Source organism: Oryctolagus cuniculus, chromosome 10 (genome assembly GCF_051225735.1).
Source record: "Oryctolagus cuniculus isolate XC-2025 breed Fujian yellow rabbit chromosome 10, ASM5122573v1, whole genome shotgun sequence".
Taxonomy (NCBI): domain Eukaryota; kingdom Metazoa; phylum Chordata; class Mammalia; order Lagomorpha; family Leporidae; genus Oryctolagus; species Oryctolagus cuniculus.
The window spans coordinates 15,827,458-15,846,557 of NC_142876.1; the positions used below are offsets into that span (position 1 = coordinate 15,827,458).

General features: G+C 41.0%; 1 protein-coding gene and 1 pseudogene across 2 annotated transcripts in view; both read right to left on the reverse strand.

Annotated features, from left to right (window-relative positions):
- PHLPP1 (PH domain and leucine rich repeat protein phosphatase 1) overlaps positions 1–19,100 on the reverse strand; it is a 228,904-nt gene that overhangs the window by 97,134 nt on the left and 112,670 nt on the right. For both annotated transcript variants that reach the window (XM_051851890.3, XM_089305002.1), the window contains exon 3: positions 18,617–18,742. In XM_051851890.3, coding sequence (XP_051707850.3) covers positions 18,617–18,742 — 126 coding nt within the window. The remainder of the gene's footprint in view (positions 1–18,616; positions 18,743–19,100) is intronic.
- On the reverse strand, positions 2,465–2,547 carry LOC127492519 (U4 spliceosomal RNA; annotated as a pseudogene).

The window sequence follows — 19,100 nt, forward strand, 5'->3', positions numbered from 1 at the left end:
AAGTACAGCTTATGGATTACAATGGCTCCCCCCCCATAACTTCCCTCCCACCCGCAACCCTCCCCTTCCATTCACATCAAGATTCATTTTCTATTCTCTTTATATACAGATCAATTTAGCATATATTAAGTAAAGATTTCATCAGTTTGTACCCACACAGAAACACAAAGTGAAAAATACTGTTTGAGTACTAGTTAGAGCATTATATCTCAATGTACAGCAAATTAAGGACAGAGATCCTACATGAGGAGTAAGTGCACAGTGACTCCTGTTGTTGACTTAACAAATTGACACTCCTCTTTATGGCATCAGTAATCACCCTAGGCTCTTGTTATGAGTTGCCAAGGCTATGGAAGCCTTTTGAGTTCACCGACTCTGATCATATTTAGACAAGGTCGTAGTCAAAGTGGAAGTTCTCTCCTCCCTTCAGAGAAAGGTACCTCCTTCTTTGATGACCTGTTCTTTCCACCGGGATCTCACTTACAGAGATCTTTCATTTAGGTGTTTGTTTGTTTGTTTTTTGCCAGAGTGTCTTGGCTTTCCATGCCTGAAATACTCTCATGGGCTTTTCAGCCAGATCCGCATGCCTTAAGGGCTGATTCTGAGGCCAGAGTGCTGTTTAGGACATCTGCCATTCTATGAGTCTGCTGAGTATCTCGCTTCCATGTTGGATTGTTCTCTCCCTTTTTTATTCTATCAGTTAGTATTTGCAGACACTAGTCTTGTTTATGTGATCCCTTTGGCTCTTAGTCCTATCATTGTGATCAATTGTGAACAGAAATTGATCACTGGGACTAGTGAGATGGCATTGGTACATGCCATCTTGATGGGATTGAATTGGAATCCCCTGGTATGTTTCTAACTCTACCTTTTGGGGCAAGTCAGCTTGAGCATGTCCCGAATTGCACATCTCTTCCCTCTCTTATTCCCACTCTTATATTTAACAGCAATCACTTTTCAGTTAAGTTTCAACACTTAAGAATTACTGTGTATTGATTACAGTATTCAACCAAAAGTATTAAGTAGAACAAACAAAAAAAAAATACTAAGAGGGATAATGTATTAAGTTGTTCATCAACAGTCAGGACAAGGGCTGATCAAGTCACCGTTTCTCATAGTGTTCATTTCACTTTAACAGGTTTCCTTTTTGGTGCTCGGTTAGTTGTCACCGATCAGGGAGAACATATGATATTTGTCCCTTTGGGACTGGCTTATTTCACTCAGCATAATGTTTTCCAAATTCCTAGCAGGGATCACTTTTCAGTTAAAATTTAAACACCTAAGAATAATTGTGTGTTAATTACAGAGTTCAACCAATAGTACTGGAACAAAAAAAATACTAAAATGGATAAAGTATTACATTGCACATCAACAGTCAGGACAAGAGCTGATCAAGTCACTGTGTAACTACTTTCTATAGATAGAAATAAGACAGCTCCAATGGGGAGAACAGACACAGTATGCAGATAAGCACTGTTGGCTTAAATATAAATCAACAGGGTGTTCCCCAAGTACACAGAGGAGCCAAGCACTATAAAAGCAGAAAACAGTGTTCTGCTAGAGGGTGATTCGGGAACCTCACAGAAGAAGCAGATTCTCAAGAGCACAGGCCATCCTACTAGGCTTGTGATGACAGGGGTCTTCAATGTATAAATTTTATTCCTGAAAATATTCATGGTAAGAGAATTTAAATTTCAATAATATAAGACTTTAGAGTTACTACAGCACTGAGAGACAGAAGCGAAGTTCCAAACTGAACCTATGAAAGCCTCTGTATGTGCTGATTTAGAACAGCACAAATAAAGAAAAGTATTATCAATGGACTTGTCCCGATCTTTAATAATAAAATCTGAATGGTATAACCAGATTCCACTACAATCCTGCTATAAAGTTCTCAGGTTGTCTCTCCACAAAGTATCAGTTAGATGCTAACAAATTTGAGCTTTGCTTCATCAGGTATTCTATGTAAAACTTACATCTAAATGTTTATCCAGATGTACAATGCCTTTCTGGTTTAATGATTCCCACCACAGCCAGGCTCCCATGGCTACAGATCAACAGGCACACTGGAGACAGAAAATGTGCTGGGTAGCCTGCATTTCCCAAATGTTCTCTCTAGTACCACTGTGACAGAGTGCCAGCTGATGCCAAAGCACACGGCTTCAGCTCGACTTCCTCACATCGTGGCCCCTTCTCTCCTCACAGAGATCAGGGGAAGACAAGGATTCTCCTTTATCTTTGCCATAGAAACATCACTCCTTATCTGTGGTCAACTTGATGGTCTTTTCTATAACCCCAGGTTTCTCTTCCCTAATTACAGAGAGCAGCAGGACACAGTTCTTAGGAGAGTGGCTCTGGGCTCAGAGCATGCAGAGTCACTTCCTAGCATCACAACCAAGCTCCATTTTTCTCATATGTGTAACAGGCATAAAGAGGGTACCGATTTCATGTCTGGTATATAGAAAGCATTCAGCAAATGTTTTCATTTAGCAATAATCGCGCCTCAGATAAACCTCACTGGCTATGATACTGCCATTGTGCAACGCTTTAGTAAATGTTAACTGTCATTATTACCATTAACATTATTACAACTAATGCTAATGCTAAATAGAATGATTCACATTTTATAACCATTGGAATCCAATTCTTCTTTGCCAAAAAGGTATTCAGAAGTAAATATGCATAAAATACAATTTGCTAATGGTGCATTTGAGGTTAGAAGTTACAGTATACACAAGGTAAGGAATCCTAGGGTGAAAATGGCTGGGCAGAGCTGTCTCCAAAGATCTTAGGAGGAAATCTGAGTTTGTATTTTAGCAATTCATCTTTTCTTGAATTTTCACCACTATGTAAATGTGACCCCACTCATATGTTGGGGGACAGGCTGCCTGATTAAATATTCAGAGGAGGCAGAGGGGTGGGGCTGTAGCACAGGTGGTGATCTTCAAGAGGGTACTGTGGCGTGTAGGTGCATGATGGAAAGTGAGCTGAACTGCTTGATCACAACTGGGTGGCTGAGCCTTTAGCCATTTTGAATGAGTATGGAAGATGATGGGATTTTGTCAGTGCATGCGTTGTGACTGCTCGTAGCCCTTAGCTCCTATAGGTCACTAGCTACCTGCCTAGCCATATCAGTACTACCCAAACTATTATCATTGTTCTTAGTACTTGGGGGAGGGAAGCTAGAATAATAAAGGCTACTTATTAGGAGGGATAAACAAATGGTTTTCTTATTAATATTTATGTCTTTGTTTTGAGAAGGATCACAGTTTTTGATAGTTGCTTTGTAAGTGGGTCATAGTTTCTTTGGATAGCTTTTGAAAATCAAAAAACCCCTTCTAACCAGAGTGCTTTCCTCTTTGTGGCGGGGTCCTGACATGCCCCGGTTGGTCTTGGTGGAAGCACTTAAATCTCCCGTTCGGTTGCCAGGGCAGGGGACTGGGCAGGGGTGCAGCTAGTGGTAGCTCTTGTGGCCACCCTGGCAGCCCTGTGGTCATCATGAAATGCTGAATTTATGTTCGCACTATCAGTGTTACCAGGTCTGCCCGGCTTTCTCAACACTGCTCTCAGCCTTGTTAATGTGGTTTCCTCCCCCTTGTTTCCAGGCAAGAACAGCTTGTGGTTCATAATGAGGAAAGGAAGAAAACACAACTTGATGTTTAATCATTTTCTCTAAGTTGTCCAAAGGGAGTATTTAGTGTGATGCTTCAGTTGGCATATAATTTGTCTTCCTCAATGCAATTTCCACAAGAAACAGTCCAGGGGCCCTTCACTCAGCAAAACGTTCTGAGGGTTGTACAAAGTGCTAAGCATGGGTTATCTGAACAAAACAGAAAGATCCCTCCCCTCATGGAGCTTACTGCACTCCCCTAGTAATGATAACTCTTTCAAGAGCACAAGATGTAATATTTATTTTCATTGTAACAACTCAGTAAAGTAAGGGCTTACCCCCATTTCAAAGATAAAGGTTAATCAATGAGTGTATCCAAGGTCAAATGCTTAAAGTAGCAAGAACAGAGTTTGAAGTCTACAGCATTAACTCTATGCTTATGGGTCTGGAGCCTGAACACAATTCAGATCTTATTTGAAAGGAGGTTCCCTTAACTCCCAAGATAAAATAATATAACCAGAGCAAAGAAACTAGACGCGGTTCCTGAGAGAAGCTACGCTTTAGGAATGGGACAAGGCAGTGACAGCCCGGGGGAGGGGTATCTTCCTCAAGAGAAGCAAAGACCATCTGTTGACCAAATACAGACTTCAGAAAAGGGGTGCAGCCCTGTGGGGGTGTCATTCCTTAACGTCACAAGCTCTGCTCTCTCCAGTCTCGCAGAGGTTGTCCAACTGGGTGAGCACCAAATGAGCACCTAATAAAATATTTAAAGTTTACAGGAAGGAGTAGGGGTATAGTGGTATTATGGGTTCAGCTACCACTTGGGATGCCCGGAACCCATATTGAAGCACGTGGATCAAAAAACGAACCAGTGAATAGAAGATTCTCTCTCTCTCTCTCAATCTGCCTCTCAAATAAATAAATAAACAAGTTTTAAAGAAAAAAGTACAGGAAAAGTATACAAGATCACAGAAACATAGAAACAAAGTGAAAGAAATAGGTATATGCACAAATTCCCTCAAATATTTGTTACAGAATATGACTTCTAAAAGCTCTCACAGAGTATAAAAAAGCACTTTCGCAAAAACTACTGTACTTCTGTTAACACCTACAAACATCAAGACAGTAGAAGACACAAAGTTGACACTCAAGCAACTTGACAGGATAAGGAAGATAGGCTTCACAATGTACAAGGTGTGTGGGAACACTTCTATTACTAAATGACAAGTCACTTCCTCGTATCAGTCCTTCTGTCTCCTTATCGCTAAAGATGACTAAATAACACCAGCCCCAATAAATTTACCAAGTTGCTCTAATAATACTTTTCTAATTTAAAAAAAAAATCAGGGGAGGGAGGCTCTGCAGACCCTATTTCCCTAGACCAACATCCACAGGTACAAGAAATATAATCTTGGGAAAGGCATTATGGTGCAGTGAATTAAGCTGCCACATATGGTACTGGGATCCCACATCAGAGCGCCAGTTCCAGTCCAGACTGCCCTGCTTCCAATCCAGATGCCAATTCATGAGCTTGGAAGGCACTGGCCCAAGTACTCAGGCCTCTGCCACCCATGCAGGAGACCAGGATGGGGTTGTCTCCTGGCTTTGGCCTGGCCCAGCTTTGGCTGCTGTGGTTATTAAGGGAGTGAACCAGCATTCTCTGCCACTCTGCCTTTCAAGTAAATTAATTTTTTCCTAAAAATACAAATCTATAAAACAAAATACAGACTTCAATGTATAGGCTAGTACTCTTGCCTTGAACAGTTACACAGATGAGTGTAGGCAAATGCAGACTACCAATGAGCTACATATGAATGGGTTCAAGTTTTAAATCAGTGTGAGATAACTGTAGATAAGGAAGTCAGTTTCTAGTCTGTATTAACAATAAAATTTTTAAGGCTGATAATTTATAGTTGGTAAATTAAATGGAACTTTTCCCACCTATATTCTCTGGGAGAAACATTAATGCAGACATGAATCCCCATGTCCTGCTCAACATCTTTTCCAAATGACATACATGCATATATAGGGGTAAAGTTCATCTGGCCCTCAAAGCATGTGCAAAGAACACTACAAGGTAAAAATACAAATGATGAATTGAACAACAAGATTTTTAGATTACTTAACGGTCTTCCACACATTTTTCTACCATGCTCTTCAGCTTGATACTTTCCTAAAAGTAATTTCTTTGCCTCTCCTTAGGCACTTATCTAAAAATTGCTTTTCTTCTGGGTCTAGTTGAGTTGTGTTTCTAAACCAATGTTTTCCTAACCCTAACTATCTCCATTATCCTTTCAAATTTATCATCCTCCCTTGCAATAGGACTTAACTCTGCATCATATCATTATTGACGGCTTACTTAGTGGATAATCATTTTTCATAGGCAACAGAAAGTTCACAGTAACATTCATGTGATCTTTTTGGGTCTCTTCTGTACTTTAAGAAAGTTGTATTTATCTTTATTATACGCCTAGTATGCTCAAAATTAAGCAAAATGACTCTGGAAGGCTAGGTCAAAGCAGCTGAAATAGCACAAATAATTCTACTTGTGTAAAGCAAGACTGCTGTGAAGTGGCCTTATGAGTCATTAATTGCTCTGGCCCAGGCTTCAGTGGCTTGGGAAATTATGCCCCTGACTACAGGGACAGTCTCTGGGGAGTTACTGGACCTCCATAAACAATTTTTAACCTCAAATGACCTAGTTTTAATTCTCACCCACCCCGCCAAAAAAAAAAAAAAAGCTTTAAGAAGGCATGAGAAAGGAGCATATAAATTTTGAGCATAGCATATTAAATTTTATTACCTAAGCAATCTAACAATGTTACTTGTTTCAATTTTATCAATACAAACTTGACCCCAGACCTCTTCATAATGACAGCCCATCTCCTAATCTGGTGATAATTATTATTTTATAAAATCTGTTTAACAGATGCAGAAAGCCTTATAAAATTAATTATGATATATGAATTAATAATGTCCTAACAGGAATATATCAAGTTACCAATTTTGGATTTAGTGAATTCCTCCTGGAATTTCAATATTTTATCATTTCTTTCTCTTAAAAGGTTAAATGATATGAAAAAATACAAAGAATAAAATAGGCAAATGTACACACCAATCTAATTTATTGGAGGTTATAAAATGTCAATGAGACCGAACAAGAGGAAAATCCAGAGAGGCTGTCATTACTAGGCAGAAATAAGAGATGAGACTATGCAGGCAAGAACATTCTAGGAGGGGGAAGGGATGGGAACTTATGACTTTAAGATAATGGGCTAAAAGGTACCAATTAAAATATAGTTAAGGAATGCCAAAATTAAAGAGTATGGAGAAAACTGAACATTGAATAAGAAGCAAAACAAAATGCCTGGCTCATTGTTCAAGCACAAGAAGGATCTAGAAAAACCAAAATAGAGAAATAGACACTAAGAGATCTTCTAAGGCATCCCTATGTCTCTCTGCCAGGGAGGAGAGAGGCTGGGGATGAGGAGTCAGCATCCATACAACTACGAAGCTAACTTGAGTGAAATGTCTGATATATCATTCATTAATTACCTTGCATGAAGATGCACTGTATTTGGTATTCCTGAAGACAAAGACATCTAAACTATAGTTCAACAGTGTATATGCAATGGTTCAATGTGGACATACAAGGCAAACAACACAAATCTCTAGGGGCAGGCATTTGGCACAGACATTAAAATGCTACTTGGGACATTCACATCCCTTATTGGAGTGCCTGGGTTTGAGTCCTGGCTCTGCTTCCAATTCTAGCTTCCTGCTACTGCACACCATGAGAGGCAGCAGGTGATGAGGTCCCTGACACCCACATGGGAGATCCAGATTGAGTTCCTGGATCCTGGGTTAGACTGGACCAGCCCCAGCTGCTGCAGTCACTTGGGGAGTGAACCAGCAGACAGAACATTTCTGATTCTCTCTCTCTGCCTCTGTCTCACTGTCTTTCAAATACATTTTAAAAAACGTAAAATATTAAAAAAAAAAAAAACACACAACACAAACCCCAGAGACCTCCACATCCATACTGGCTACAAAGTTCTCTCTTACACAATGAGCCATGCATTCACAGGTACTTCTGCTGTATTTGTCCAATAAGGTCACTGTATAGCCTAAACTGGAAACACGGATATGGCACCTACTCTTTATGAGCCAGAAGCAACTGTATAGGGCCAGAGGAGATGGTGCCACTAGCGTTCCCAAATCACGAAGAGTGTCAGTCTAAGTTATCTCCCCAGCACACACATCAACACTATTGTGTTTCTCAGTAACAACAAAAAAACAGAACTCAGCATGGGTGGAGGGCAATCTAAACTCAGAGTTCCTTCCTCATTTCCTTATTGGCAAAATACACGTAAACAACATGTTAGAATGTTACTACCTGAGAATGCTTCTGAAAGTCCCAGCAGCAATCCCCAAAAGGTGGCGTCTATGCCACAAAGGTCTGAGAAGTGAACTGCAAAGACTTACTTTGTAACCTGCTATTTTAAAACATTTAAGTACATATTCAAATGGTTCTATTATAATAAGCTACTTGCTTTGTGTGTAAAACACAAAATAAACCAATGTTTAAGTTCCAAGTTAACATACAAGGCCCAATATATTTAATAGAGAGTTACAGATTTTCCCCTCGATTATTCCACTGTTCTGTGCTTTATAAAACTACAACTCAAGACTCGTGGGTAGAGTAATTGGAGAAATGTAAAACGCTGGGTTAAAATATTAGAGATTCCCAAGGTAAGTGTGTAACAGCAACTAAAGTTTTACAGATTGGTCTAGACCTTCAGAGTAAAACAATTTAATTCTAAAATATAACAAGTAAATTCAGAGATGTGGTTAATCATATATGCATCAGGTAACAGCTCCCTCACCACTGAAAATGACTTAATCTGACTTGGACAACTCATCTCAAATTTCCTAACTACCTCTTGGTTGTCGTGAAGATCAGCGATCAATGTGCAATGGCTGTGCTCACTCCAGGAAACAGACACCTGGTAAATCACCTTTTATTATACCACTCCACTGGCTGGATTCTGCTGACAACTCTGTAAATGAAATACTTTATTTGGATCTTTTCCACAATTCTTAGTTGTCATTTGACTCTTTCGATTTTTAGACCCTTCAGATCACTATAAAGCACTACTACAATACAAATGAATAACAAGGGCGAGGCAGCAGAATGTCTACGAAGCACTGGTTGAACACTTTGTACCTCAGTTCCATCACCTGCAAAATGGAAATGAATATACCTCCCAAGAGCCGCTACCTTTTGTTGTAAAGCCCCAGCTCCAAAACTGTCATCAGCATTCCCCTCACAGGGCAATGAAGTGCTCCAGAGGGCACCCCAGTTGGTGTTATCTCTGAGCAGCAATTTAGTCAGGTGAATAGCACTGTTATTATTAAAATAAATCAACAAGTTAGAGGAGGTGCTGAACACTAATTCACTTTGGATATAGTATCAAAGGCAGGAGAAATAATGGTCATACACTCTGTGCTCAGTACATCATTTCTGCAAGGATGTCAAGAAACCAGAGTATACCCAGGAGGGAGGCTGCTAGATAGAGGGACCTCAGAGCCAAGAGGCAGAGGGAACTGTTGGACTCAACAAAGATGCTTCTTCTGAAAACCAAGTGCAATGAAGGGGACAGGGTGGTGCAAGGGCACAGCCATCGTGGTAACCCTCAGCATTTTGAGGTTATCAAATAGAAGAGGGAGAAGAACTATCTTGTGCAATACCAGACAACAAAAACTAGGGCCAATAAGTCAAAGTTACAGGAATAGACTTAGTTCATTTATAAAGGAAGAACTGTCTCTTCAAACACCACAGGTGTCTGAAACATTAGACATCTGGGGGATTAAGTTGGGAGTCCATAAAGGCCTTTGTCAAATCTTAAATTCTAAGTCTCTCAACCTAAGATGATGAACAAAATTCAAGGTTAAACTACACAATGTCTTCAAAGAAAATTCCAAATAATTGTTAGGCAATTATTTATAGAACTATAACAATTAATACTACCTTTTTGGTAACTACCTTTTACAAGAGCCTTCTCAATATTAAAATGCCAAGTTGTCTAATTTTTTTTTTTTAAGGCATATTTAGACAGTGAGAGAGAGAGACGGAGAGAGAGATCTTCCTTTCCATTGGTTCACCCCCAAAATGGCCGCTATGGCCAGCGCGCTGCACTGATCCGAACAAAGCCAGGAGCCAGGTGCTTCCTCCTGGTCTGCCATGTGGGTGCAGGGCCAAAGCACTTGGGCCATCCTCCACTGCCTTCCCAGGCCACAGCAGAGAGCTGGACTGGAAGAGGAGCAACCGGGACAGAATCTGGTGCCCCAACTGGGACTAGAACCCGGTGTGCCGGCGCCGCAGGCAGAGGATTAGTCAAGTGAGCCACAGTGCCGGCCAAGTTGTCTAATTTTTTATTTTTTTTTATTTTTTTATTTTTTGACAGGCAGAGTGGATAGTGAGAGAGAGAGACAGAGAGAAAGGTCTTCCTTTGCCATTGGTTCACCCTCCAATGGCCGCCGAGGCCCACGCGCTGCGGCCGGCGCACCGCGCTGATCCGAAGCCAGGAGCCAGGTGCTTCTCCTGGTCTCCCATGCGGGTGCAGGGCCCAAGCACTTGGGCCATCCTCCACTGCACTCCCTGGCCACAGCAGAGAGCTGGCCTGGAAGAGGGGCCCCGACCGGGACTAGAACCCGGTGTGCCGGCGCCACAAGGCGGAGGATTAGTCTAGTGAGCCGCGGTGCCGGCTCCTCAAGTTGTCTAATTTTCAAACATAGTTTAAAGTTCCCCACTTAAGATCTAGCATGCATTTAATTAAAGCTAACATTATATTGACAGAATCCACACATATTTGAAAGTACTAATAAGAGAAGCACGAACCCTAATCAACCTTTTTTACTTTTTAATTTTTTTAAAGATTATTTATTTATTTGAAAGGCAGAGTTACAAAGAGAGAAATGGTGAGACAGAGAAAGAGAAAGGTCTTCTACCCACTAGTTCACTCCCCAAATGGCCACAACTAGCAGGGATGGGCCATTTTGAAGTCAGAAGCCAGAAGCTTCCTCTGAGTCTCTCATGTGGGTGCAGGGGCCCACGTCCTTTGGCCATCTTCTGCTGCTTTCCCAGGCACATTAGTAAGGAGCTGAATCGAAAGTAGAGCATCTGGGTCTCAAACCAGCACACACATGGGATGCTGGTGTCGCAGGCTGCAGCTTTATCTGCTGTGAATGCTGGCCCAATCAACCTTTTTTAATGATTCTACAGGAAAATGTTTCCAGAGTTCCATCAGGACATGAGGAATACATTTCTATTTGCTGAGATCCTAACAACCCCCAGGGACCCTAGAACAATCCCCTGGCGCACACAGAGAACAGTAACTGTCTTCTCTTTCCTCTCTTGCTCCCATCTCCCTGTTGAGCAGGAAGAAGAAAGGGGCAAGGGATGAGAAGACAGGAGGAAAGAAGAGGGAGGAACACGAGGAGAGCCCAGTGGCAAGAAATTGGCATAGCATTTAAGACATGGAGTTGGGGAACTCAATTTCTCTTACTGGAGTGCCTGGGTTGGAATCCTACCTCTGGCTCCTCATTCCAGCTTCCTGCTAATGTGCACCGTGAGAGGCAGCAGATGATGGCCCAAGTAGTGGAGTCCCTCCACCCACTTGGGAGACCTGGACTGGGTTCCTGGCTCCAGTCTTCAGACTAACCTAGCCTCAGGGGCATTTTGGGTTTTGGAAGTGAACTAGCAGATGGATAACCTATTCCGCTTACTCTCTCTACTTCCCTCACCCTCTCCTCTCTCTCTCTCTCCCCTTATCTCTCAAATAAAGAAAAGCATAGTTTTATAAGATAACAGCCTTAATATACAAATAGGTATTGTTTCAAAAAAGCATGATTTTTTGTTATGAAACAGTAAGAAAACTAGGTATCTATTATTTGTATAAATTTTGATTATATAACAAAGTTTTAGTTGGCAGTGGACTGAATATAGGGTGGTGGCCACCTAAGACTCCAACTCTTAATGACACCATTGCTCGCTCAATTTGTGTAAATACAGTCTGCAATGTTCACACACTGACAAAATTGCCTAATGACCAGGCTCTCAGAACGTGTCTTTGTGGTTAAGTAACACATAACTGTAGTTACTCAGATTTCAGAAACAATAGTCACTACAGGGAAAACAGAAGGGATTAGTATATGGAAATAAGAGAGGGATAGCTGAAGCTTAAGTATAAAGAAATCATTCTACTATTTTTACTTTAATCATAGCTGTACTTCTGCACATACTAGACTCCTCCTTGAAAGGAACGTTCCTGTTTTCATGGTGAGCTCCTTCAAGAGTCAGCAGGCTCCTTACTTCCTTGAAGCCCTCCCATGCCCAAATACCTTAAACACCAAATCTCCAAACTTTTCCTTGCTCTGATCACGACAAGAGCAAACTTACTATAAGTAAAACTCCATGTCACTCATGATCTTAGTTCCACATCAGAAGCTACTATGGCTTGCTAGACTGTCTTTGGTCAAAGGGCCCTGGATTCTTTATTTGAAGAATCGGTACAAAATGTGAACAGGGAGGTTACAGAAAAGCCTGGGACTTCTCCTCCGCCTGCAGCGCCGGCACCCCAGGTTCTAGTCCCAGTTGGGGCGCCGGATTCTGTCCCAGTTGCCCCTCTTCCAGTCCAGCTCTTTGCTGTGGCCCGGGAAGGCAGTAGAGGATGGCCCAGGTCCTTGGGCCCTGCACCCGCAAGGGAGACCAGGAGGAAGCACCTGGCTCCTGGCTTCCGATGGGCGCAGCGCGCTGGCCACAATACGCTGGCCCTAGTGGCCACTTCGGGGGTAAACCAACGGAAAAAGAAAGACCTTTCTCTCTGTCTCTCTCTCTCTCACTATCTAACTCTGCCTGTCCAAAAATAAATAAATAAATAAATAAATAAATAAATAAATAAAATAAAAGACCAATTTACATGAAAGGGTTTCTTACAATCACATATAGTGACACTGATGTACCTCAATACTATCGCACTAGAATGATTTGACTCAAGTGGTTACTAAAATAATATTTGAATAAAAGCTGAACAGGAAAACACTATTTTTAAATGTAAGAAACCAAAAGTTCAACGGTTTTCCATGTTATCTTATTCTTATTTAAAAGGTGATGTTTACTAATTATCTCATGTGATCTTTAATAGTGTGAAATACAGTCCTGACCTTTGACTATAGTGACATTTTCCCCCCCGTGCCAAAGACATGGAATTAAAATATGGTGGTTAACACTGAGAGGGCCAAATGTGAAGGCACCTGCAACCACCCGCAAGTCAACTACTGATCAACTCAGACAGACACACAGGCAATTAAAATATCCCCTAAGAGGTCTGATTTTGTAACTCTGGGCTAATCATCAAGTTATAACCAACCAAACTGGTTGGAGGTGCTTTCCCCTACAGAAGAGAACTGAGGGGATCTCAGGGCTTGGGGTCGTGGGGAATGCCTATTACTAGATGTAACACAGGTTGAACACCCCTAATCTGGAAATCCAAACTCTGAGGTACTTGCCAATGCAAAACATTTGGAGTTACAATATGAAGTCAAAAGGAGAAAATTTCACACCTGACCTCATATGACAGGCTGCAGTCAAAATGCAAGTATAACAAAAAATATTGTATAAAATCACCTTTATAGCACGTGTGTAAAGTGAATCTGAAATATAAGTAAATTTCAGGTTAGACTTAGGTCCCATCCTCAAGCTACTGCATTACGTATATGCAAATGTTCCAAAATCCAAAATCTAAAACACTTCTCAAGTATTTCAGATGAAATAGATTCCACCCGCATCCTAACTATAAAAGTCTATCACTTTTAATTCACTCCCTTTATTATCCACATTCAAAATACTGGACTTTAGAATGTATCCAGAAGGAAATTATTTTCAACTTCATTTAGCCAGTCAATACTAAAGAGTATTCAACCCATCTGACAAAAAGTTAAGAGCATATACTCTCTGGGATCACATGTTTCAGAACATTTTTTCAGAAGACAGACACCTGAATCAATATTCTGTTTTCCTTTAAGATTTATTTTATAAGGCAGAGTTATGGAGACAGAGAAGGAAAAAAGAAAGAGCCAGATCTTCTATCCACTGGTTCATTCCCCAAATGGCTGCAATGGCCAGGGCTGGGCCAGGCCAAAGCCAGGAGCCAGGAGCTTCATCCGCGTCTCCTACTTGGGTGCAGGGGCCCAAGGACTTGGGCCATCTTCCACTGCTTTCCCAAGCATGTTAGCAGGGAGCTGGATCAGAAGCAGAGAATCTGGGTCTCAAACTAGCACCCATGTGGGATGCTGGTGCTGCAGGCAACAGCTTCATCTGTTATGCCACAATACTGATGCCCTGAATCAACAGTCTAATCTTTGTAATCTGAACAGAAATGTGTAAAATTAATAGTTACCTGATATGTTCATTCTTTTAAAAAAATACATAGATAATGGTCCTGTGGTTTTATCTGTAAAAAGAGTTCTCACCTTGAGATACACATACATATACCCACAAGTATTTGTGCGTAAAATAACAGATGTCTGGGGTTTTGTATAACAGGAGAGAAAAGGAGTGTGCAGACCAGTCTTGAGTTGACCATTGTGGAAGCTGGGTCACAGGCATGTGGGTGTTATAATACTATTATCTCTACTTAGACTATCTGACATTTCCATAATAAGATGCTAAAAGACACACAATACTAACTTAGTGATCTGAATCCATTTCTAATCTTGTGTGAAATAAACAGACTGTAAATTGGGATAATACAGTGTCACAGAAGTGACTAAGACTTCTAAATTAAGAATGAGATTCAGGCTACAGATACACATGAAAGACTAACGTTGAAAAGAATTCAGAGGATCAGTCAACTTGTCTAAAAAGTGGGCCACAAAGATGACAGCCAGGTTTGCATTTCCAGAACGTTACCCATGTAACAGACAGGAGCTCTTCTACAATCCCTGCTCTTCCCTCAGCTACCGCTCTCAGCCTTAAGACATCACTGCTCCTCCATCTACTTTATAGACATGGGATACACGGACCCCAGTTGAGGACACAGAGTCCTGTGCATACATGTTAGGATGATTACTGAGCTGTTAAAACTGGCCACGCATGCATTAGTGTTTTAGCAATGACTCTACAGACAACATCATAATCCTCCCAAAGGCGCGCCCTCGTACGATGCACTGCTACTAACACACGCCCAAAATACAAGCTCTAAAGAGACTCCCTGGGTACTAATTTGGCAAGCAATATTAAATGCTAAGATTAAGCTATTAATTTTAAAACATAGTAAGTACATAAGAGTCTACCTTGGTAGAACACATTTAATTAATAAACTTCTATAAATTTTCTCAAAAAATCAAGTGAAACAAATTACAACAAGGATGAACACTTCCCTTATTGCTAAATCTAGATGCGTAAATTGAAAATAACAACATTTCTTTTCAAATTACTTATCTAACTCATATTAATCTAAAAATAACAGGTATTTGGCTCCTTTTGTCTTTCTACTCTCACAAGAACAAACAAGGATGAATGGTCATTAGAAATAAAAAAAATTCAGATAATCCTTCCTGTTTTTCTTTCAGATTCTTACCAAAATCCATCCACATTTAAACATAATAAATAATTAATATTATTTATTAATAATTTAAACATAATAAAAAATAAATCTTTTTAAAAGAATCTGCTTGTGGGGAGCAACTGAGACTGGACTAAGTTACTGGAATTAAGACTTATTCTATGCATCTGCTCTCCCACAATATGGCGCTGAGAGAAAGCGACCAAACAACCTCTACGCAGCTGCCTCATCAGTTTGACAAGCTGCAGGAGCTGATCCTGCTCCTGATTGGAGGAGAGCAGTGTGCTCGGCGTGTGGGTAGCAGAGTTGGGATTGGTGGGAGAGGACTATAAAGGAGGAGAGAGACAACATGCACGAGGAACATCCGGATAACATCTGAGCAGCCCAGAGAGAGCCGGCCGGCGGTGTGCCGCTCCCCTGCGGAAGTGGGGAAAGTGGCAGGGGGAGCCGCCCCTCCACGGAGGTGGAGGGGTCGCAGCCAACCCGGGAAGGACCAGCAGCAAACCCGGGAAGGGCCGAGCAGACAAAAGAACAGCGCAGGGTCCTGTGTCGTTCCTCCGTGAATGGGGGAGCGACATCTGCTATGATAAGATGATATGTAAGATGATATTAGCTATATCTTTATTCACATTAAAAATTTAGACTTCTAATTTGTTGCAAAAAGAATGTAAAGCAGCTGACACTGGACTAAAATGCAGCACACTGCATTTGACCTAAAAGATCAAAACACCTCCAAACAGAGAATTCTATAAAATATTTTCTCAATGCTCTTCAAAAGTATCAAGGTCTTGGAAAACAGAATGACTGAAAAAAATGTCACAGGCCAGAGGTGACAAGTGAGATGTGATAACTGAATGCATTGTGGTGCCTGGGATTAGATCCTGGAAGAGAAACAAGACTGTGGGATGACTAGTGAAACACAAATGAAACCTGGAGGTTAGTTCAGCATAATGTACTAATGCTGGCTTCTTAGCTTTGACAAATACTTCATGGTAATATGTACAGTAAATTGAATGAGGAGTATATATGAACTCTTCAACTTTTCTGCAAATATAAAATTATTCCAGTTGGGGGGGGGGGGTGTGGACCAGCAAGTTAAGTCACTGCTTAACTTGTTAAGTCACTGCTTGGGACAGGAACATCCCATACTGGAGTGTCTGGGCCCAAGTCCCAGCCTCCACTTCTGATCAAACTCCCTGGTAATACACATCCTGGGAGGCAGTAGAGGATGGCTTAAACTCTTGGGTTCTTTGCAATCCCTGAGGAAGACATGGACTGAGTTCCTGGCTCCTGGCTTCACTCTAGACCAGACCAAGTTGTGGGCATTTGAAGGGTGAACCAGCTGATGAAAGATCTCAATTTCAATCTCTCAGTCACTCTGGCTTTCAAATAAACTTTAGAAACCATATTACAAAATAATTAATAAAATTTAATGATAAAAGCCTGTTTTTAGGGGGCCACATTGTGGTGTAGTGGGTAAAACCGTTGCCTGCGACATCAGCATCCCATGTGGGCACTAGTTCCAAGTCCAAGATACTCCACTTCTGTTCCGGCTCCCTGTTAATGTGCCTGGAAAAGCAGCAGAAGGTGGCCCAAGTGCCTGTACCCATATGGGAGACTCAAAGAAAGCTCCTAGCTCCTGGCTTCAATCTGGCCCAGCCCTGGCTATTGGGGCGGATGAAGATCTCCCTCCACCCCCACCAACTCTGCCAAATAAAGTAAATCTTTTTAAAATTTTTTTAAATGCTTATTTTTTAAAACATCAGTATTTCCATATAACACAGAAAGAAACTTGCTGCACTTTGATAATATTTTGTTATCTTATTCTGAAAAAAGCAGTGTGTAGACAATTAATGCTTTGAATGCATACTCCACTTAAAATTCAACATGCAAGTCTGAAAGAAAAGTGTGATTCTTCCCTTGCTCTCTGTAGGGTGGCTGCCCCATACATACAGAACCACCATTTGGTTATCAGGTTGGAGAAACCTTCTAAGTCCTACCCAGAAATAAATAAATAACTCTGAAGTCCTACCCAAAAATAAATAAATAAATAGCTGCTTGTCGCCTCCAGAAGAGAACACTCCACAGTGATATTATATCACTGACTTGATCATTCAAATGTAGCCAGTACTGCAAGAAGACATTTTGTACATCATTCTCTAATATTTTGGTAACTGTTTTTCACAATATTTTTCTATTACTTACACACTGGACAAATCATGACATCACACAGAAATCTGAATTACAGTGAATTTGGATCACAAATTGGATTATAAATTCAAAAACAGGAAAGCAAATTTTGTTGTAATGTTTCTACACCCTTGAGAGGTTTCATCATTTCAAAAACACACCCAAAACAAGGGCAGTAAGTACTGTAATCTACCCTATCGTTTACACATAATTCTACAAATGAAATGTAAAAAACAGCTTCTCCTTCAGTAGTTGAAATATTAGCTTTTTTAGTTATTTGTTGTATTTATTGTGCTATTCTGGTCCCCATTACAGACACAAAGATGTATCACTTCATGAACATGGTGACTTTATTTAGCCTTCCTTCTTTTTTTTCTTGACAGGCAGAGTGGACAGTGAGAGAGAGAGACAGAGAGAAAGGTCTTCCTTTGCCATTGGTTCACCCTCCAATGGCCGCTGCGGCTGGCACACCACACTGATCTGAAACCAGGAGCCAGGTACCTCTTCTGGTCTCCCATGGGTGCAGGGCCCAAGCACTCGGGCCATTCTCCACTGCACTCCCTGGCCACAGCAGAGAGTTGGCCTGGAAGAGGGGCAACTGGGACAGAATCTAGCGCCCCGACTGGGACTAGAACCTGGGATGCCGGCGCCGCAGGCGGAGGATTAGCCTAGTGAGCCGCGGCACCAGCCCATGGTGATTTTATTTAATCAAGGGAATCTAAAATGTTCAATCAGATAGAGAATAAAAGTGAAGAGATGGCATAATTTTTTTTCATTTCATTTATAGACCAAAAAGAGGGACACAGTCTTCCACCTGCAAAGATTAGACTGTTTAAAGTAAGACGAAGAGGGGAAATTTGCAGCAATTCTCGGTATTCTGTGGTTTTGTAGTTATCCTGCCTTGGGCTAGTCCCTTAAATATTCTCAATTCCTCATTTGTATCTATAACGTTAAAATAGTAATAATAATCTATCCATTGAAAAAGTAGAAACAAAACCTGGCAAATAAAAACCAATATTTAAAAAGCTACTTAAACCTTTTAAAAAACTAAAAATTGCTAGCCATGGATAGTATCTGCGAAAAAAAAAAAAAATCTGTGTGTAACTCTATTTTGGTCCTGAGTAAAGCAGACAGAAAATTCCACAGCCAGCACTCAACTGAACAGATTCCTGGGGAAATGCTTGCTTACCTTGGAGACTTGTCGCAGCCACCTTAAATACTCTGTGAAAGTATCAAAGCAAATGTAGTACGTCTGGCTTTGGGGTCCAGAGGAGCTAAATGCTAAACAGTGCTGGTGCTTTTTCACTTCTTCTACCTATAAAAACAAGCAGAGAGGCAAAATCAAGTAAGAGCAGAATCTCTGACACGTTTCACCAACTTCACCTTGAATCAGTGAGCCAACACAGATTTGCATCTTTCCCTACATATGTTCCTCCGATTACTTAAAATAACTAAGTTCCTTGTATTTGACCAACCAGTTTTCATTACAAGGAAGCCAAAAAAGGGCAGTGTCGTCTTCATCAGATTTCCCCTCCACAGTGAAATTCTCTTCTTCCTGTTTTAAAATCAGCAGAGACTCCTTTTCTTACTCCCTCGATGCCCTCATAATAGGATGCTGGGTATTTACTTCCTCTTGGGACGATTTTTTACTTAAGAACTTTCACTTAAGGAAC